The following is a 22,902-nucleotide window of genomic DNA, read 5'->3' on the forward strand; positions in this document are numbered from 1 at the left end:
CTTCAATCCACCCATATTATTGTTATTACAAATCAAAACAAACTAAATGAATACAAAAATGCTATAAGAGAAATTGAATTAATTGAACATTTTAAATGATACCATTAACTTTGGCAGCCCTATAACAGTAATACTAAAATTATTAACTACAAACTAAAAAACAAAACATAGAAAACAAACTAAATTAAAATCAAGTTGGCTAACCAACTAAATTGAAAACAAAAACAAAATAATACATTTAAAATCATAACCCTGACACTAAAAACAGAGATCAGTTGGGCTTAGAAAAATAAAGTAAGCTTTAGCATCATTTGGTCACAGATGCAATTTAATGCAACAAAATGAATGAATTTTGTGTGACTAAAGAGTCCAGACGCTTTTCAGGGTCACTATAAATTCAACCAAAGTCCACAACATCCAGTTCACCTTTTTTTAAATCCAAACAAAGCTCTTTAGTCAATAAGAACACAAGCTGCAGCCAAGGGACTGTTTTAAAATGCCGATTGTTTTAAAATGCCTTGCTTTAGAGAAGGTTAATGACCCTAGACTGAAGAGGAGGGCTTCTTTATTCTAGCCAGAGATGTATTGCTATGGGTCTGACTCTACTCAATTTCAAGAGATGATAAACCTAAAAAAAATGTATTTTTCATAAAAAACATATTTGAACAAAACCAATTTGTTTCCACTCGTTTAAGGGATCATATTCCACACTTTTTCTTGGACAGTCGTAATTTAGTTTTACATGATCCTACCTGCGTGCTTATGAAGCTGTGGCAACACATCATGCCTGCTTCAACACCGTTAGCCACGATGATATCGCTGGAAAAGACGCATTCAAACAGGAAAGAGAGCGAAAAAAAATAGAGCAAGCAATGAAGCATTTCTGCCCTTTTAATGCGGTAACCTTTGCTGGCGCGCCTGTGGGTGGAGAGGCTTTTGCCATAGCAACACTAATAGGGAACTGTGTGCTGTAATGGAGGGTTGAGTGACAGGAAGCTATCCTGTCTCTCTTTCCTTCTTTCATCGGGGGCTTTGGCATTGTCTGGCCTTTCAACCACTGAAGGCAGAGGGTCCTGTTGATTGGACGGCTACGATCTGTGGTCTAATTAGTACTGAGCTCATTCATGCAACAATCATGTGGAGAATCTAACTGTCTGTATGGACACACACAGATACAAACCCACAACCAATCTAATGAAGAGATGTGATAGGAAAGGTATTCCTTTGTGCACACTTGTTTAATTATACATCTAAATGAGAACATACAATTAAATTGCCTTCTATTGTTTTAAAAATAAAGCTAATTATAAATTACTATACTAAACCTAAGATACCGCCGTCTTTGCTCATGGCCGCTCAAGTTGCTCAACTCGGAACAATTTTAAATCCCAGAGATTGCTTTAAAAACGCACACTTTTCAACGAGAAATTAATAAAAGAGTTTTTGAAGCATTGCCTTCATCACACATTTTTCAAATCTTGGTAAAAATTTTCCCCCGAGCCAAAAACCATGGATTACTTTTAAAACTATAATAATCTAAACAAAATGTAAAATAAACAACCCAATTTAAATATTTATTGTGTAAGAATTAGCAAGTAAAAAATGTATTTAAAAAAAACAATAATTAAAAAACCCCACCTGGCATTGTTTTCACCTCACAATCTTTTGACCACCAAATTCTGCCCCTATAAAAAGAGCTTGTAAAATGTATGTAAATGTCTAAGAAATCCAAGTAAAATGTAAATATTACTTTTATCAATATTTTTGTGTGCCATTTTCAATCAAGTATGTCCAGAAAAAAAAGCTTAAATGTTTATATTTAGGATACATAAAATGCTTGATGAAATTAACAATACAAGTAGTTTGAATAAAATTCTAAATTTTAGAATATTTTTATTTTAGAAATGCAATTTATCACAGAATGCTACACTATAACAAAAAAAAGTTGCTGCCTTAATTTTAAGTACAATCAACTTGGATGTTTAAGTCACTTCAACCTAAATTACATTAAACTGACTTAAAAAAAAAAGTCATTGCTTTCAAATGTCATTGCGGTCAAAAATTCCATTGCTTTAACTCATCAAAAAAGTTGTCATAAGATATTGATCATATAATGTTTTACAGTGTATTGAACAATATATAATCTATTTTCAAAGACAAAAATACAATGTACAGATTTCTCCAGTGATGCACATAGCTGACAAATAAAATAAAGTAGTGAGAATATGAAGAGAAATATTTTTTTTCTAAAGATCCTCAAGGTTAAAAGTTGAAGAAACACTAAGTTACGACATAGTACCAGCATTTAACTATCCAAAACTTGACCCCTTGGATCCACACAGATATGAGATCTCAACATGCAACCAATAAAATGATACAAATTCCGAGTGCAGAGGAAGACCCGCAGATAACCAAACACAATTTAAACTGGTGAGTTTTTGGCATAATGCCCTGTGTCGTAAAGTCAATAACCTCTTGAACTGCTAAAGATCTGACATGTGTGCTGTAGCGCATTTTACAGCCGCTAGTACTATCAGACTTTTCCTTTTTCGGACAGAAAAACAGCTTCCACAAACATTAGAAACTTCAGAAGGACCTGTGCCAGGAGACCAGATCCCAAAGTACCTGCGACTGAAAAATTGGGATCGTTTTCAAGTCAAACCATACGCTGAATTTTACTCTAAAACCCTTAAAACAAACTGCTTCACGAAACATCCCAGCCTACATGATCAAATCAAACACGACCAAGAAAGAGAGCTGAGTCAAACAGGAGGAAATGCATCCGAAAAACAGATTATTTTTTTAAAAATAGGGAAAAAAAGTAGTTTTTTTTTTTGTCCGAAATCCCTCATAGGAAGAAAGATAATTGCAAAAGGGAAAAAATGGAGGAAGGAAAAGACGAAAGACACTCAGGAACAAATGACCAAATTAATTGAAATATCTCCAATGACGATATGCGCAATTAAGCACGGTGGGGGTGGAGGTGTCTGTTCTCCGTTGGGGAAAGTAGAGACAAATAGATGGAAGGATGGAGGGATGCAGAAATAGACGGGCGGCTCTGTTCTCTGTTTTCAGGGTGAATAATTAGACCTGATGGTGAGAGGACAGAAATAAACTCCTCAGAAATAACACAAATCAGTCAGCGGCTTGTTCTGAGTGATATGGAGGAAGGTTGAGGTCGGGTTTGGGAGGACACTAATGTCAGTCTCGAAGAAATTGAGCGACCACAAGAAAGTGACAGTCTCTATATGTAGTCTAATGAAGCTTGAATGTTTGTGCACCCCATATGCAGAACCTTGCAATGCTCCCATGTTGTGTGCAATTCCAGCAAATGGTCAAAATCCCACCCTCCATTGATCCAGAAAAAATTCGATTTGTCGAAATAAGCTTGGTTATTTTTTTGGCATCCAATTAGAGATCCTAAAAATGTAGCTTTTTGATGTAGATGTATAAAATTAAATTAAGTGCATAATGCTGGAATATCTGGAAAACATTTACTTTCTATTATAATAAAACGGTAATGTCAAATTCAGTACATTTTAATTTGCATTTATGTCATTTTTACTTTTACATTTTTAAAACGATGCTTTTCTCTGAACTTTTTTACGAACATCTTTGAACCCCTATTGCAGGCCACTGGGCGACTAGGGGGAACAAAACACCGGTCATGAATTAGAAGTCTAAATGAGAATTTTTAAAGAGAAATGTTGGAGGATTTCGATATAAGAGGAGGAGCTTGAGTTTGTTTCCCATCCCTATTTGTTTGAACTTCAAGAGGCGTCAAAGCGTACGCTACACCGACATCCTACGTCATACATCGCGTCAGAGGTTACTCTTTTGGCGTAAGTCGACTTACGTAGGCCATCTGTCAGAAGCTAGTTATTTTAGTTTTATAAAGTTTTAAATATGGATAGTTTTCTTACAAAATCCCATCGCTTTTCTTCAGAAGGCCTTTATTAACCCCCAGGAGTCGTATTGATTACTTTTATGATGGATTGATGCATTTTTTGGACTTCAAAATCAGGACCGCCATTCAATACCATTATAAAGCTTGGAAGAGCAATGATATTTTTTAATGTCACTCCGATTGTGTTCGTCTGAAAGAAGATAGTCATATACACCTAGAATGGCTTGAGGATGAGTAAACTAAAGGAACTATCCCTTTGGTACACTACCATTCAAAACACCCCAAAAGTTTTGGGTCAGCAGGATACTTAAGCAAGGACACATTAAATTTATCAAAATAGACAGTAAAGATATGTATAATGTTACAAAATAATCATTTTTAAATAAATGCTGTTCTTTTAACTTTCTATTCATCTAAAAATCATGAAAGGACATCATGGTTTCCACAAAAATATTAACTATCACAATTGCTTTCAACATTGATAATATTTGAGCAGAAAATCAGCATATTAGAAAGATTTCGGAGGATCATGTGACACTGAAGACTGGAGTTATGTGGTCGAAAATTGCTTTGCCATCACAGGAATAAATTTCATTTTAAAACTTATTTAAACAAAAGTTATTTTAAATTGCAACAATTTCACAATATTACAAGTAAATGCAGCCTTGGTGAGCATAAGACCTCTTACAAAAATATGTAAAAAAAAGTTAAATGTTACTGATAACAAATACCCTAAATCACAAACGTCTATATAAAAATGTCAAAGGGTGAAGGATTTGGCAACACACCTGCACATGTGCCAGCAAGAGCGGCAATTGGCTACATGCAGAGTCCTGATTAAAGGTCAAATGTCACAGATGCTCCACCACCTTCCCTGATGTGCAGCAGGGACAGCTGTACCTGCCCAGACACTTTCACACAAGCATGTGCGCATATATGTTCCACACAGAGAGGGCAAGGAAACTCAAGGGGAAGAACAGATGCTGAGTAGCAAGACCTCACAGCCAGCGAATGTGACACTTAACCTTCCATCAGATTGAGCCCTTCAGATCCTCATCTTGCCTTTGGGAGGTCAGAGGTATAGACAAAACGCCTGCGCTAACTTCAGCTTTCCAGACCTGCCAGAAAACACCAGCCTCCACAGGTCAGAGGGGAAGGACAGAAGGTATTCAATACCAAACTCTACTAGCAGAACATATTGAGAAGAAAGAAACCCCTTCCACAAAAATCACTCACCGTTAAGCTTGAGGCAAGAAAATGTGAAGGGATACTTTTATACGGTGCATGAAGCGTGGATGAATTATTTAAGGAATTTTTCTTATAAAAATGAAATGATGTCATCATTTACTTATCTCTATTAAAACCGGTCTGACTTTTTCATCCATGGAACAAAACTTATTATAGTAGAATGTCTATGCAGTTTTTTTCCACATTGAAATGTGACCATGGAAAGCAAGATTTCAATAACATTTTTGGTGAATAGCTTTCCAGTCTTTCAACGGGTTCAGAAGTAATATAGCTGATGTATGGAGGACAGCTTCACAGACCCTGGACACTGCCCACTTTCACTGTATGAATGAGAGCAATGGCATGGGAATAAGAAAATGACGACAACATTTTCATTCTTTTTAGGCTAACTGTTCCTTGAAGTGTTAAAGAACTGAACAAAAAGCATTAGACTGGTGGTGCAAAAGCGGTCAGATGCCACATTGTGGTCGTTATGTGGTCACAGATGGTGGCGTAGTTGACAGGCCGAGGCCGACTGACACTTACCAGCGAGCAGGAAGGTGATGAGACATGTCTCTTTGGGCATGTAGAGCTTGAGTCTTGAGCCACTAAACACGTACTCTACCACGGCCTCCGAGCGGCCCGCTCTCTGCAGGAATGGCAGGAACTGTTTCGCCTTCTGTGTCTCCTGTGCAAGCAAAAAAATATTTACACATTTGTTAGACTTCGCAGCTGTTTTTGTGCCGTTTAGACAGGTGTTTGGTTTTTTGCAAATGATAGAGCCACATTAAAATTTGCAACTGACATGACAATTACCCAGAGATGCAAACTCATCAGGGGTGAAAAAGGAGACAGATTTGACCCCATTCCCCCAAAACCACATTTTAATTTGTAAAACTTTTTTTAAATATATTTTTGCATGTAATATTTTAAACACTTACATTCTAATTTAAGGAGACCAACATCTCTTTTTTATTCATGGAGATAAAGTGGAAAATTTGCAATGTTTTAGTGGATGATTTCTGGCACCAAAAGGAAAATGACATGAAATTCGCCAAAAGGTGATAAGTTTGCATCCCTGATAACCACGTTTGAGTCAAGATTTTTTTTATTATTTTTTTTTTTATTAAAAAGTGGATCGATAGCATGATTAAATGTATGATTTTGTTTTTAAATTATGCCAAAAAAAATTATCAATATTAATACAACTTTTAAATACATTTATACAATTTATATGATGCACTAAACTATTAGCCCCTTTTTTACACCATATTTTTTATAAATGTTAAAAAATTTGCCTAACTCAGCTGGTTACATTACATTAGTTTAGATACTTTTATTTTGTAATTACAATTGGACAATTTAAGAGCTGAACACGGTATTTCCAGTATTTCTCCCCCATCTCCTCTGGACATAAATTGTTTTCTCAGTAGTACGTTTAATCTTACATTTTATTTTATTTTTAAATGGACAAATAGAATGACAGGCCAAGTGGAAGATAACAGATGGTGACACCGTGACCCATTATAAGAGAAGGACAGCTCTATTTCAAGAGTTTCCTGGCCAATAGTACACTTTTAGAAGTGAGATTAGACATCTTGGTTTGACAGGTGAGGGTTTGGGGTGTAACAGAGACACTTCAGATTTCACTCGAAATATTGCTGGTTCCTGTGACTCAGTTCACCACTTCCACCCACTGCAGCTGGAAATACAGCCCTGACCCACACATAAAGAAAAGGAAAAAAGGAAGAGAAAGAGGAGGAGAAAAGCAAACAAACACATCCAAAGATAAATGGCCCTTTCACAGTCCCAATCCAAACGACATTACTCTGACTGTCAGTCAAATAACGAGGGAATCTTGTTTCTGGATGAGAAATGAGAACGTTACCATTTAAGAGTGACACTTTTCTCTCGCTCTAAATGCCTCCTACACAAATTCAGGTATAAATAACATCCTGAAAAAGTTCGCAGAAAGCTGCCATACACTTCATTAAAACCTGAGGAGCTCATTCATAAAGGCAGAGATGAGAGCGGAAGAGAGGAAGGAGATAGTTGAGGAGAGGTGAACAGGAAGTCAGCGGCTGTTAAACCTAAGTTGCTTCACACACACTAAGTAAACAAGCCCGTCACCCAGCAAACGACATTTACAAGCCAAGTCAAATTTAATCTTCATTTGGTGAGGCAACCAAACAGGATTCGCCTAAAAACAACTTCAGAGCTACGAGCATGATGACTTTATGGGTGGAAAGACTATTTTTAGAGGGCTGTTCATTAATTTAATGGGCAGGGCCGTAATGCAGCAATAAATCAGCTGTCATAGGGCGAAGCTCTAACATCAAAGATTCGGAAGAGGATTCTGGAATATAGAAGACATCAGTAAAGCCGTTCAACATTCAGAACGCGGTAATGGGTCATGCTCGGGTCCAGACTGAATTTGTTTTTCACACAGATGTTTGGGTTTGATTTTGTCTGTGGGATGGATTTTTAAAAAAGCTCACACTTTCAAAAGAAAATTCCAATTTGACAAAACATTTACACTGAAGACAAATCATATTAGTCAACAAATATCAAATAAATATGGTGAAAGGTGAAAAACCAAACGAGCAAAAATATTTAAGCGGAAAATGAACTACACTAACCAAACTATTTAATTAAAGCAAACGACAGGGGATTTGATGTAGTGAATGTTATGCCAGTGTATGAATGGCTAAAGCTGGGTAAAAATATTGATATCCCAAAAAATGTCATTCAATTTATTTGAATAGTGCTGTCCATCCTGTAGATGGGGAAATCTGTTCTGCAGAAATCAAATTTTACTTCAGTTATGAGTTCACTGACTGGTTCTTTTAATGAACAGTTCAAAAAGATGAGTTACTGATTTGAATAGGTCTAAAACAATGCCATATATTAACTTACAGAATATTTTTCTTGCGTAAACAAAATGGACGTAGTAACTGAAATGCATCCAAAAAAATCAATCAAATCGAAGCAAATACAAATGCTAGGGGTCCCGGAACGCACAAACTTACCCCTGAAATGTCTGCCACCCTGTGAATAGGCACTTCTTTCTTGCTGTGAAGTCCTTTGCCGTTCTTGATCGCCCTGCAATGATTCAAGAATTGTGTTAGTTGAAATGTTCAGAATTGGCCCCCAGAACATAAAACCATTTTTGCCCCAGCCTGAGAAACCAACCCTTAAACATGCCCACCCATTCATCCATCCCTCATGCCACAAAAGAGCCAACAAATTACATTTATAGGCCAGCAGTTCTCCTGCATTACACATGGGAATGGATATGGTGTCTTTTGTGTGTGTCTGAGTGCTCGATCAGTGTAATAGTGGTTGCTGAGTGGTGACGCCTGCAGATTACAGTAGATTCAGGAGGAATGAGGGACGTGTCTTAGGCCTCTTTAAGGCAGATGCATCTGTGGCTGTAGCCTCCCTGGTGTCCAATCACATTCGGTGAGGAAAAGAAGAGCGAGAGAGCGCGCTCGTCGTGGGGTTGATTTCTCAGAGGATGTAGGGTAACGACCAGCAATCACTGCTAAAAATAAATTTGAGGCCCGCAAACCTCCAATCTCCGCTGGCTCCACGGGGAAGCATTACCCAGAGAGAGCGAAGGACAAGAAAATAGAGGAGATGTGTATGAGAGCATGTGCGTTTGAGAGCAACACCAAAAGTGAAGAATAGAAATGGAAAAGAAAGAGCAGCAGATAAGAAAAAGCGAATTTCTTTCTCTCGAGAGTCACCCGTCTATCGCAGACCATGAGATCCGAATCTCTTTCTGTGCAATGAACCACCCTTGAAACCTCTGCACCACAAATCTATATAATTGTAGTAATAGACAAAGAATAAAAGAGCCATGCTTTAGTGCTGGTGGTTAAGCTATGAGCTCTGAGACTGATATTGCCCCCATGAAATGAGAGCTAACCAGACAAGCCATGAATAACTGCAAAGAACAAAATGGCTCCATTTCACAGACGGCTTCTCCTTCGTAATGTGCAGGAATATGGCCCGCATTCGCTCACCGGTGCTTTTATTGGTGTTCTGGCTTACCTTGCCTCTGCCGCCAGGAGCTCGTCGTAATGGGAAGATCTTTGATCGTCGTCCTGGCGGTATCTGATCACTGTGGCGAGACCTTTACTGACCAGAGCCTCAGCAATGTTTCTATAGAGAGAGCAAAACAAAATCAGATGTCGGTATGAAATTAATCATTTAATTCAGAAAGGGCACATGAAATTAATCAAATGACAGTAAAGACATTGTGTCACAAAGTATTTCAATGTCAAACAAATGCTGTTCTTTTGAACCTTCTAGCATCACATCAGCATATTAGCATCATGCGACACTGAAGACTGGAGTAATGGCGGCTGAAAGTCCAGCCTTTGCCATCACAGGAATAAATTACATTTTAAAATATATTTTGAAATAAAAGTTTTATTTTAAATTGTAATTTTTCATGATAATGATATTTTGATATTGATATTTTTTACTGTTCTCCCACAGTTGAAAATTGAGCTTGTGCATTTTTTTTTCCTTTTTGAATCACTCACTTTATATTTCAAATATAATTTTAGAAGGGGGTTAGTCTATATTATATAGATTGTAATTTGCACATTGTTTGAAGGAGAGCGTTGAGTAAGATTGAGTAAGGCCTAATTTGCAGAACTGGACCATAATCGATGACAACAAATGAGACCGGTGCCCTGCAAGCAAAGTGGCAAATGCATTTCTCATTGCCATTTTTCAACACAGATATTGCATTTGGCGAGCAGCTCGCATTCCCCTATTGCAGAGCACAGCAAACACGCAACAGCCATTCTGTGTCAAGTTTTGGTAATAAAATCAAAAGAGCAAACATGAATAAAACAAAAACAATTTTTTTTGTTTGTTTTTTTGTGCCTTTTCTGAAGTTGTAGTGGTACACAGCTTCAGCTAGTACTCAATGGGGTCCTCACTTTGATTGCACAAACATACCACAGATCAGAGCCAAAAAATACAAAGTGAAAAAGAACTAGCGTAGGCTGTTTAGGCCAAGTAGTTAAACCAAAAAAACAAACTGAAAACAAAACACTACAATTGCAAGACATGATAAACTTACTTCAACGTTAGTCTTATTTCACCAAGCTCCCAAAAAATCAAATGGTTACTAAAAAGTAATCTATTGCATCAGGCCAACAGACTTGTCTGTGCTGCCATGAATTTTTACAGATCTATGATCAGTTCAGGCTCCTAAAATATTTATGGCATTATGGGAAAACCTGGAAAGAGCTGATTCCGAATCAGCGAAGAGTCAAGATGCGGCAAAGCAGCTGAGCCCTCAGGCGATGTGACCACCTGTTACCCACAATGCTCTAATGCCAAGCACTGGGGCACGGTTGGGTAATCACAGCCTGAGGCGCAGTGCCACCCCAGACTTATGTGCCTGGCCTCGCTTACCCTAACAAGGGACAGTGTGCTCACACATCCACATCACATGAGTGAACAAGAATCATTTGAATTCATAGAGGAGTCAAAAAAAGGTAGTAAAGCCTTTGTCGGTCATGATTTTGAAGGTGATTGTTAGAGAGTGTTTAGAAACATTTCATTTGATTCCTTTTCTTTTTAGTAACATGTTTCTTTTGCTGTTGGTTGTTGAATAAGACAACCCACATTTGAAGAGTGATAGCAAATGTGTGAGGAATAGACTGACATTTAAAGTCATTATTTAATCAGTCTGGATGATTAATGAACAGATCAGACTGATGTGCTTCAAGTTCAACACAATGACTAGATCCAGAAGCAGCAGTTTACAGCTCATTGGAGGGGAAGATATTCAGTGAATAATGACTTAATTTTTGGTTTATTCTTATACAATCACCATCATTTTACCTGAAATGTAGCACATGAGTTAAAATAGCTTTCAAAAGTTTGGCGTCAGTAGGATTTTATGAACTTTCCACAAAATCCGCAGCACAACTGTTGTCAACATTGATAAGAAATGTTTCTTGAGCACCAAATCAGCATTTTAGAATGATTTCTGAAGGATCATGTGACACTGAAGACTTGGGACAATTGGCCCTTTTCCACTGCATGGTACGGCTCGGTTCGGCACGGTTCGGCTCGCTTCGCTTTTCCACTGCGTGGTACGACTCGACTCGGTACGGCACGGTTCGGTTCGCTTTAGCTCGGTTGCTTTTCCACTGCAGTTAGTACCGCTTCAAAGTGGGTGGGACTGATCGTTATAGTTGCCGTCTCTACTGCCATGACATCATACTAAATGCGAATTTTTCATTCCGTGTTTCCCCATCCGCTCCTCTGCAACCAAAGAGAGGAACGTCTGCACCTCGTCCACTGACCACGATTCAGCCATTTCTTTTTTTTTTTAAGTTTATACTTTTTTTTTTTTTACCAAATACTTTTAAAACAGGCGCTACAGTGTTGGCTGTTGTCTACTGGCTATTTAAATCTAGCGGGTTTAGTGTCTCGTGTTGTAAATACAATGACGCTGGTAGTGATGATTCTGTCTGACCAATCAGTGATCTGCAGTGTTTTCACGTCACATTTTAGTATCGGTACAGTACGCTTGGAACCTCAACAGAGGTGGTACCATTTAAAGCGAGCCCAAGCGAGCCGTACCGTACCGTACCATGCGTCATAAGTGAGCCGTACTGAACCGAGCCGTACCGTACCATGCAGTGGAAAAGCGCCAAAGCGTGCCGTACCGAACCGAGCCGTACCATACCATGCAGTGGAAAAGCGCCAATAGATGCTGAAAATTCAGCTTTGCAATCAAGTTAATGAAAACTAAAAAAAAAATAAAAAATTGAAAACTTATATTAAATTGTAATAATATTTCACAATATTACTGTTTTTACTATTTTTTATAAAAAAAACAGTTTTGGTGAATAGTAGTGTATATGGAACAATTTAGGCTGCTTTATCAATGTCTGTAAGGTACAGAAAACCTTAGTGGGAGTAGGCGGTTTTCAAAAATAGGTTAAAAAGCAGAACTTTGTACAGATTTAGTAACTGGCTACTGTACTCACATTCCTCCAATGGTGACTGTAGCACAGGTACGCTCTGGGAAAGCCGGAACACCACCCGTTTCCGTGGCACTGGTGGCAGCTCTTATGTAATCGACTGTGACGTTAACCTGCAAAGATACAAAACAAAATAGTTAAAATCAAATTTGTAAAAAAAAATAAAGAAACACTGCCTACATGCACACACTTTTATAAGGCTGTCAGGGGCTTGGCTATTGAGATAAATTGACCACTGAAGCTACATGTGAGGACACGGAGAACTGCACTGTAACCCTGTTTTATGATGTCGCATTAAACATGACAGAATTACGCCAAGAAAGAGCAACACATCAAACTCTGAATTTGATATCTTTGTACAGGATTGCAAATCAAGCGAAAAGCTGGCTGTAAAGGGAAAAAAATGGATTACAGGCCTTTCAGGGTGGACAAATTGTGTTAGGGCATCTAGCGAGGGGTTTGGTGTGTGCGTGTGTGTGTGTACAAGCATGACTGTGGGCTACTTTTCAAGGTCACCCTGAGTCAGTGTGAATCATGTCAGGCTAGACCATAGATCTCCCCAGAGGAAGCAAGACCAAACATGGAAACTGTTTATCACAAGTGAAAAAAGAGGCGGGGACCGATAACTATTTTGCTCGATGGCAATAGAGCAAAGTGGAAGGGAAGAGGATAACTAAACCTGATTATTTCACACCAAACTGCTTCAGGTTAAGAAATCGACTCCATTTGTGTCAAACTCTCTCTGAGGTCATTGGATCATCCCCGAGGGGCCATCGCATGCAGTGTATTCTTGTTAGCTCTGAGCAAATAAAGAAGCCGCGTTGAGATATTCAGAGATAGGAGACTGTGATCCAGCCAATTCCGTTCAATCAGTTCAGAGCAAACAGAGGGTTGGAAGCTAATCTGAAATAGTAAGCCGGATCTCCCATCTGTCTTGACATGCAGGGGGGAAGATCAGTCATTAATCGGGATGGCACCAATAACAACCCAAGGACGAAGACTTCACGTGACCGACTGCTCAACCATTGTCCTATTGGAGTGTGTGGATTGATTGCATCCTGACCACAATTCATTAGTGCATGTGTAAAACTATCTTAAAGAAATGAGGCACCACTAATGTGTCAAAGCATCTCCCTCCAATCTAAAGGATCCTGTCCAGAGGCTGACGAGTTGTGAACCATATGTACAGGAACAACAATTAATTTCAGTCTAAAACTAAGCTCTACCCTAGTAAATTTGGAGATGATTTCTTTCTGAATCCTTCCCAGGTTGTTGACAGAGAATTTTGAGAGGTTGTAGTTTGTGCGGAAAGTTTTACCACCTAGAGTGTACAACAAAGTGCACTCAATGTCTCTTAAACTTGGTTTTGTTGTCTGCAGTAAAGACCAACCGATAATCTGTCTGACCAATATTTGTTACTATTATTCACGTTTGTCAACTTAAATAAGTAATAGATTCTTTAATATCGGCTAACGTTAAATCAAAGCCTTTAGTTTATGTCGATTGCATTCGATTGTACTCTTTTTCGCCGTTTCCGATTTACACAAATCGATACAGACGACTCTACAGACGATTACGGAATTCAATTTGATTAGTCAAACCATTCTCGAATAAACAAATTTGATGGCAAGCAAGGCTGGTGAGGCTGTATTTGTGCAACTTTTTAATGTATTTAAACCAAACTTTAGAATAAACATGACCTGAGTTTACATCTAAACGGTTTGGTAAAAAATAACGAGACCAGTCTCTTTTGATGTGGCATCCGGAGTCTTAACAGGTGAAGCAACTCTGTATATGTACTGTTTGAAATGACTCAAGAATGACTTAGTTGTTGTTAGAATTACTTTAAATATCAGCCAAATCATTCTCAAATGAAAAATCTAGTTTAACAAATTGAATAACTAGTTTTATAAGCTAAATAATTTTGCAAACAAATAGATACATAAAAATATATTTTTTTTTTATTTATTCCAGTAGTATATTGAATATTTATTCAAATTAAACCGAATTTTTTTTTACAATTCTGCATTACATAAGACACTTAAACATTTAAAATATCGCTGAAAGTGCTATTCTTTCAATTTTAGGTAGCAAAACCAAAATTACTAAGTTAATTAACTGTTCTGACTTCTTACCCACCTATAATGGTAAACGACGGTGCACACATTAAGACAAATGCACTGCAGTTCTGTTCTACATAGTATAATGTGAAAGTAGATTTACGAAAAGACAGAATTGTGACATGGCACAATAAGGCAAAGGGTGAGAAAGTTATATGCTCTGAACTAATTCCTGTTGGAATTCAATCCATTTATCCCCATTCAATTCATTTGCCTCAAAATGACAATGTAACTCAGTCTAATGGACATAATGGAAGTTCATTAGGTGGGGGAAACCTGTGGACACTAATTTTCTTACCCCAGGAGTTTAGTGCTTCATCAACAAATAAAGCACAAAATAATTGCATTTTCATCCCCTACTTCTACTCTCTCCAGTTCCCTCTCTGAAAGGCAGAGACAGCTCTGCACCATTGGGCAGGAGTAATGAGCTTGGTTGAACGACAACATGCCCTTCTTAAGAAACACAAAGCGCAAACGATTCCCGCTCGTTCAGAGGAACAAAAGTGCTTATGAAGAAACAAAATGAATGAGAAAAGAAAGAAGAAGTGGCCCATTTGGGAAGTAGATGACAGATTAAATGGGCTTTTAGAAATATGCCTGAATAGAAAGATCTGACCAAAGGACAACAGCAATGGAGGGTTTGAAAAATGCCCAGACAGAATTCACCCCCTCCCCTACTGGATTCTTTACACATTGTACTTTAGGGTACAAACGGTGGTATGTTTGAATCATCAGCGCGAATACCACCATGAGTAATTGGATTATGACTCAGGAGGAGGAGATGCCAGCTTCACCGTTTATGTTTTTGTCAGTATGGTTTATCAGTATGATTCTGAGAGACAGATTTATCCCCCAAAAAATACAAATTTGCACATAGGAAAGCATGCATGTTTGTCTACTATAGATGTATTGCAAGAAACCCAAAAGCATGTGAACTGCTCTCTGAACGCAGTATAGTTGTTGTTGGTGTTAAAATTAATACAAATATTTTCTATTATTCTTATCAGAACTATCATTACTAATGTTAGCATTAAAAATTATATAGCATTAGGTGTGTATTAATCATATATATCATTATTGTACAATTGTTTATGAATTCAGAATTTTATTGTTAAATTTGTAAAATGCATTATCATTATTTGTATTAGTATTATTAGTAAATAAATGTATTGATGTTTATTATATTACTAATTGTATTACTACCAAACAATAGTATTAAATTCTTATTCACATTATTTAATTCTTATTAAATTAATAATTTAATCATTAATGATTAAATGAATCATTGCTATTATTAATAATAAATCTACATTTTACATTTTCATTGGTGTGGTATAATGATCATTTATTAGTGTGTCAAAAAGCTACAATAATTTTTTTCTTTTTTAAATAGTTATAGCAGGAATAAAAAAAAAAGGTTCTCTAGTACGCTTGACACTTGTTAGGAATGCCAAAAAAGCTTTTATACCAACCAGACTTGGATCACAAACGGACACGGTTCCACACCAAAAGCTCTAGTGTGAATGTATCTTATGAGATGTGCAGTCAAACCTGCTCTCGGCAAGCTTAAGTCCCTGTGAGTGGAGTCTAATGCGGTGAGGGTAGGTGTAGTCAGGAAACTCTGTAATACATATTTCATGGATTAAAAGTGAGCTGCTAGTCTCACATGCCACTGTAATTCCCTCTAAAGCAGAAGCCAAAGTGAAGAAAAAAGATGAATGAAGTCTGCACAGCTCTGCCGTGGCTGCATCAATGTGCATCAGGGAAACATGAGAAAACTCAGCACGTCCTCTTCCATACAAATGAACAAACTAATAAACAAAGCAGAACTTATGAAACATACCTGCATAAACACAGACATCTAACACTTAACACTGACATTCCAGTCAGTCACTGCCTCTTGTTCACACCTCTTATACACACACACACACAAACACTCACACCCACATAACAGGAGGCACTTTGAGCGGGCAGGATTATCCAAACGTGCTCTTTCCTGATAAGTGGATTAATGCAACATTTTCATTTGACTTTTTCGCTGAGGCAGAGACCCTCTACAGAGGCGCTACTTAGAAAGTTAGCCAAATCTAGCTTTGGATTATGTCACAGGGAAGTTCTGTTTCAATACCGAGAGGAGAAAATGCACTTCTGCACAGATTTTCTTCCATTACCCACTGCTGGTGAATGCCACTCATTCTCTCCCTCCTTTCAAAGGAAGGAAACGCGATCTGAAATGGACGCCTCGCTCCAAGTTCTTCCGTTCCAGAGCTGTGACTCACTGGGGCTTGGATGGAGATCCTCTCCCTCCTTTCCTTTCATCTTCTCTTGTTCATTGTGCCGTCGAACTGATATTGATCACATACTGGCTGAGATTTTTAAAAGTTGACCTTCGAACTCTTCGAGGGCTCGTCGACAAGTCCAATATTGAGTCAGCTCAAGCTCATGCTAATACTCTGGAAACTAAAGTCAGGTACTACTTACCCCTCCTGACTAGCTGGGATGCAGCATGTAGAGAACAAATGGCATCTTAAATGCCAGAAAAACTCAAAATCAAAAGATTCTGGCCATAAAATCGTCCTTCTGCCCTGATCTGGCAGATATGAGCCATTAGATTTCTATTTTCCCAGCAACAAAACAATCAGTCTTTAACAATTACCCGATTTCATAGTTACGAACTTCTATAATTGCACAGATTTAATTTAACTTTATAACAGTTGGAACATAATTTTCCACGGCGGTTGCCAGGGCAGCAGGGGAGATGCTAAAACATGGCATGTCTCAGTACAAGGCCTCATCCTCGCACCACATTGTGTCCTAGCAACAGCTAAAGAAAGCTGACAAGAGCCTGATTGCATTTTATTTAAAAATTCATTGCTGTAACCACCATCAACCTGATATTCACAATAGTGGTCGATCAATATGCGTTTCAATGACCTCTGCTTTAACTTTTGCAATTGTCCCATCCCATCCCAATACTGAATATCTGGTTACAACCTCAATCTAATAAAAAATAAATAAATAAATAAATAAATAAATAAATAAATAAATAAATAAATAAAAATAAATAAATAAAGCAGGAATATTTCTTTTACAGAAATATTTAGATGCTACTTTTGACTCTAAAGATTGAAGATGATTAATTCCATACACTACTAATTTAAGTCAAAGCACTTCTGTGACACTTAAGCCAAAATTGAATGATTAACACACTCCTAACTTCTTGAGCTGGATAACTTCTGAATGAATTCAAACATTCCCACACTGTTTGCATTAATATGCAAACAGGCATATCTTATCACACAGTGTGTTGTATAAATCCAACTATCTGTTACCGCTGAGTGCATACACGGGAAATGCAAAACTCTGATCTGAGGCAAAACTCTCTGCTTTCCATTTTCCCTCTCTAGTGTCAGAATATATGAATGATTCCAGGTCAGTGAACCAGACTTCTGTAAAAAGAAGAGGCAATAAAATATTGGTTTCTAGGAGCCTTACGATCATACAAGGACAATATAAAGCTGCATTAGTAATCCACGCTTCTGGTGATCATTTATGAGAAAATGTCTGCGTGTGAGGAAATGTGCATTCATATTTCTTTGGTGTTAAATCAAGTGGGCTTGGCAGGCTGGGCTTTTCGTTATTATGCACATAAGCACGGAATTGTCTGGGTGAGAAAAATCATGAATAGACAATAACGTGCAGCTACACAATCTGTCTATCATACTTTAATGAGTCCCAATATGACAGAATTTTCAGAACATCCCACACAAGTGTATACCCTGCTGTCCCAATTAAAACTGCTACTATTGATACAGAGTATTTCTGTTTGCTATGAATGACAGATGGAATCACTTCATGTTTACATTAAAATATTATTTTTTTTAAATCACCCCATGTACTTAAAGTGATAGTTCACCCCAAAATGAAAATAATCCCAACTGAAACCTAAATTCAATCTGTTCATCATACAAAGCGATCGAGTCTCTACAGAAAATGTTGGACTACGCCACTTAATTCATAGGGATTATTTTTACAATCTCTTTATGAACTTTAAGCATCAAAGTGGTAGTTGCTTAGCTGTCAATGGAGGGACAGAAAGCTCTCAGATTTCATCAAAAAGATCTTCATTTCGGTTCCGAAGATGAACGAAAGTCTTACGGGTGTGGAACGGCATGAGGGTGACAGAACTTTCATTTTTGGGCGAACTATCCCTTTAATACAGATTCCTGCTTTCTGTGAGTGATTCATTCATGCATGGTAATCCAGTGACATCATGAACTAACAACTTTTTAGAGCATTCAATCAATCAAGGTTTAATGTTTATCCATAAATATTCTATTGTCCACCGTTCATTCATTCTGATATTTTAAAATGTAAATTAAAATGTTACATTTTATTTAATATTAAAATCTATCAAATAAAAAAAAAAGTGACACTTCATGCATTAACTAAACATTTACAGAATCAAAATAAATAAATAAGATGTCAATTGATAATTGCATTTATCGCGAATAATCATACCCATCATTAAAGCTAATATTAAAGTTACCCTTATTAAAGTACACTAAAGCTACAAAAGTTATTCAGTCAAGAGCAGTGTGATTTTTCTCTTAGTCTTGTTCTTTGATTAACATTGAGACTGACAGAAACAGGTTTACTAGGCTTCTGTCACTTTAAGACCTGACATAGATAACACTGATCTGACATCCTATTTTCTACTCTTTACGTTCATTTAACACTAAGCCATTTACGACTCCGCTTACGAGGATACTCGACAAACCAGGAATTTTACATAATTGTGTTTGTCCATTCAAAAATATATATTTTTAACACTTTAAACGGGAAAAAAAAATTACGCAAAATTAGCACGTACATGTTCACAGCCCTAATATAATTTCCTTATATCTATATATCTTGAAATAAAATATAATAACTTGCTCCACCTTAGAAACAACTTTCTAATTTTTCAACCCATCCCCGTCAAACATCTGTCACATAGAGATTTTTTATTATCCAATTAATTTATAATGGGTACATTTTTCTTTATCTTCATTATTTTCAACTTTTGGGTCATGATAAAGATCTAATAAATTAAAATACTGATAGAATATAGTGGAGAATAAGTATTGCGAATATACTGTATGACTGCAACAGCCCTAGTGTGCACATATTTGTGTGTAAATACATGAACAGTTCACGTCAATGTCCTGTGCTTTGCCATTCTTTGTTTTCCTCAAATATAAATAATTTGTGGTTCTATGAATAAAGTCGATATGTTCAAGGTCTGTTTGGTGAATGTGCTTAGTAACTCCAAACAGAATACAGACACTCAGAAAGAAAACAACTCCGCTTCCATATGCAATGGACAGAAAAACACATCATAAGGCAGAATGTCAGTCTCTCACCTTCTTGCCAATGAGCTTCTTTCTCAAGAATTCCCGTGCCTCAAACATGTAAGGAATGTCGTAGAGTGGACGGAAACGCTTGTCTTTGTCCTTGTTCTTCTCCTGTAGAGTCAGATAGAATAGGCAAAAAGAGAGAGAAAGACAGACAGACAGAGAAAAGTCAATATCACAATGAAAAATAGCCTTCATCCCAAACAGGCACAACATTTAATCACTTTCTGAGAGTCTCATGACTTCCTTCCAAAAATGAGCTTCCTGTCTTCATCCCCTTCTCCATCTCTTTCCAATTTTACCATTTTCTTAATACCCAATATCCTTCCTTTTCCCACACAGCCATGCTAATGTGTCAGGATTGGTAGATGACACGTCTCATTGTCTCGATCTCTTGGTGTGCCAGGCATGTGACTCCACAAGCTATACGAGATGCTCTCACTGCCACACACATTGATATACTAGAAATAGAACCTCATTTACATTTTTCATAAGAAAGTGAAAAAAAGGCTGTTATTTTCCCAGAGAAACACCAAAAAAAAAACAAAAAAAAACACTCAGTATGCTCAATATTCGAGCATCCGGTTTCGCAGCTGAGGCCATGACAGTATGAATTAACACACAACATGCAGAGCCACTCTGCGTAAAATAGGAAAAAGGTAATTTTGGTGTTGTGGAAAGGAACACTTAACAAATGGCTGCATCTTTTTTCAATGAATCAGTAGATCCAGTTAATAAAACCAGTTTGATTTGCTCATGTTTTGGACTGAATCGGTTCTCAAGTTGAAATGACTGATTCAATGATCAACTGTTGTTTACAGTCTGTTTTAGAGAAAAGTTGAGGAATAAAGACTATTGGTTTGGCCAAACAAACTATTGCATTACTTTGAAATACCTGAAATAAAGTGCACAAGTTGTTTGGGCCACTTTTATGGTGTTTTAAAACCCTTAGGAAAGCTCTACTTCCCATTCATTGTAACTGTATGGAAAAAAAGAAACCAGTAGATTAATTAAAATATGTCCTTTTATATTTCAAGGAACTTAGTGAGACAGAACGACAAGAGTAAGCTAATTTTATTTTTCAGTGAACTATCCCTTTAAGAATCATATGCCTATTTTGCTCCACAGCTACTGAATCTTGGAATTGGCTCATTCCAGGCAACAACTTGCTTGAAGGAAAAACATAAGCAAGAGCAAAAATAAACTAGAGAGAGCCTACTAACAATACAGTCGGGATGAGGCTTAGCTTGTGGGAAAGAAGGGAGAGGTCGGACTGTTAACCTCGAGGTCCAAATCTTACGGCGAATAAAAGCATATTGACTTTAAAAAGCATAAATCTCCAAAATGTTTAAATCCTCACGCTCTGATTCCAGCGAACATTTATCTGTGCAGCAAATAACTCACCTAAAACCACATTATCTGCACCCATGTGGTCTGATATTTGGTATAAAATAAAACCGTATCGACCACCCACTTTCTGTGCTTAATGTGCAGAGACATCTTTCAGGACGGCTAAAGAACTGTGCCGATGGAACATAATACAGACAGAAACCCCTGACGGTGAAAGAGAGGACAACCCGTTTTGAGCCCGCCTATAAATATCCTCGGCAATTCCTTTCCCCCCCGAGCAAGAAAAGCAGAGGGAGGCCATGCAGTCTTGTGTTAGAGTGCGTGTGTTTTTGTGTAAGTGTTGGCAAGAGCGAGCATTCTGGGTTTTGCTAGTTGATCATGAATGTCAGCAAGCATTTTACATAGACAAATCCAGCAATCTGTGCATTTGTTTTGAATACGAGTTCAGTACGGGTTAATGTACTTGGAGCTGTAACATGCAAGTGCCATGTCACTGATAAAAAAAACTCAGTCTTAAACAATGAACATATTCAATATTTTCATCTCATTATGTCCACGAGGCAGCTGTAACAGCGCTGAATAGCAAAATCAGTGTCGATTGTCAAGATAAAAAGTCTTTGTCATTGTATTGAGCAACTCAAGTGTGTTCTGTGAAGACATGGAAGGCTGGTTACTGAACCGTGCGAGGAGAAATGAGGATTTCTTCGCCTGGCTGACATGCTGATTTTTTCCTGTCACTGGCTCCTAAAAATTACGGTTTGGCTGAATGTAGTGAGAACGGTTTCATTCTGCAAAGGCTAACAGGACAGAACAAGACATGTGCAACCATCAGTCAGGTACGATAAGCAAAACAACCATGCGTTGCTACATTAAGGAAAACTGACAAACTAGTACTACACTTAAAGGTGCAGTGTGCGATCTATCTCCCAAAATCGCTGTTTAACACTGTTGATATTTGAAATCAACCCAAACAACACACCCCTTTCTTCATTGAGGCCGGCATGCTGGCGACTGATGCTAGAGAATGCTGTGTTTAGCGTCCTTGTTAGCGCGGCAGCCTCAATAAAGAGGGGTGGTGTTTGGCTCTAGAGATTAGGGGAGTGAGGTTTACCTGCACAGCTCTCACTAGCTGTTCTCCGTTACACATGCAATGCAAGAGTAGATGTCTATTTACCGTAGCAGAAGCGAAGCAAAATAATGCTTCACAAAAAAGAAAGCGAAGATGAACGAATAACAAGAAAGCACCAAAAAATTGACATACGGTATACATGAGTTAATAGACTCAAAACTGTTCTGTTATTATAGCAAGCATTACAACAACAGCATTTATGTGAAACCATAAAAACCAATGTTACTCAATGTTAGTTAACTGAAATGGAATTTTCATTTACTTGCCCTAATGTTTCAAATCAGTATGATTTTCTTTCAGATGGTCTTTTTTCAAAAGGTGGACTGGTGCTGTATAAATTTAGTTCCATATCTATATTACAACATTCAAAGTTAAGTCTGACCATCTTCTTAACATCAAATTAAAAATGACACAAATCAGTGACAAATCTTGACCTGAAGTGGTTTTAAAATATAACTGTCAAAATAAGAAAGTCTCTTAAAATGTCAGATTTCGTTTAGGTTGTAAAACGTCATATGGTACAATAATGCAAAAATGTAGTATTTATTAATTAAAGTTTCAGGTTATTCATTATAAAAAAAAAAAACTTCTTAATATATTTGAATCATACTTGTTATTGACCCTAGCACCATTTCAATAGATCTAAGACTCGAGCGGCTTGTCATGCAATACACCTTAACTCCTGGGCCCGTATTCATAAAGATTCTAAGAATCCTCTAAGAAAACTCTTAATTTAGCTTAAAAACTTTTA

The 22,902-nt window shown here is 37.4% G+C and overlaps 1 protein-coding gene and 1 long non-coding RNA gene across 3 annotated transcripts in view; one reads left to right on the top strand and one right to left on the bottom strand.

Moving 5' to 3' along the window:
- snd1 (staphylococcal nuclease and tudor domain containing 1) overlaps positions 1-22,902 on the bottom strand; it is a 176,705-nt gene that overhangs the window by 121,211 nt on the left and 32,592 nt on the right. The window contains exons 11-15 of one of the 2 annotated variants that reach the window (XR_014205609.1): positions 19,682-19,783; positions 12,163-12,269; positions 9,191-9,301; positions 8,164-8,236; positions 209-5,822 (exon numbers count right to left, since the gene is read on the bottom strand). Coding sequence is in view for 1 of the 2 variants with exons in the window: in XM_082167808.1 (XP_082023934.1) it covers positions 5,681-5,822; positions 8,164-8,236; positions 9,191-9,301; positions 12,163-12,269; positions 19,682-19,783 (535 nt within the window). In the remaining variant the exon portion in view is untranslated. The remainder of the gene's footprint in view (positions 1-208; positions 5,823-8,163; positions 8,237-9,190; positions 9,302-12,162; positions 12,270-19,681; positions 19,784-22,902) is intronic. The other variant, XM_082167808.1, reaches the window with a different exon arrangement.
- Positions 1-22,902, top strand: part of LOC309497602 — a 173,546-nt gene that overhangs the window by 36,675 nt on the left and 113,969 nt on the right. The window lies entirely within an intron of this gene.

This window comes from Leuciscus leuciscus, assembly GCF_965113295.1.
Source record: "Leuciscus leuciscus genome assembly, chromosome: 4".
NCBI lineage: Eukaryota > Metazoa > Chordata > Actinopteri > Cypriniformes > Leuciscidae > Leuciscus > Leuciscus leuciscus.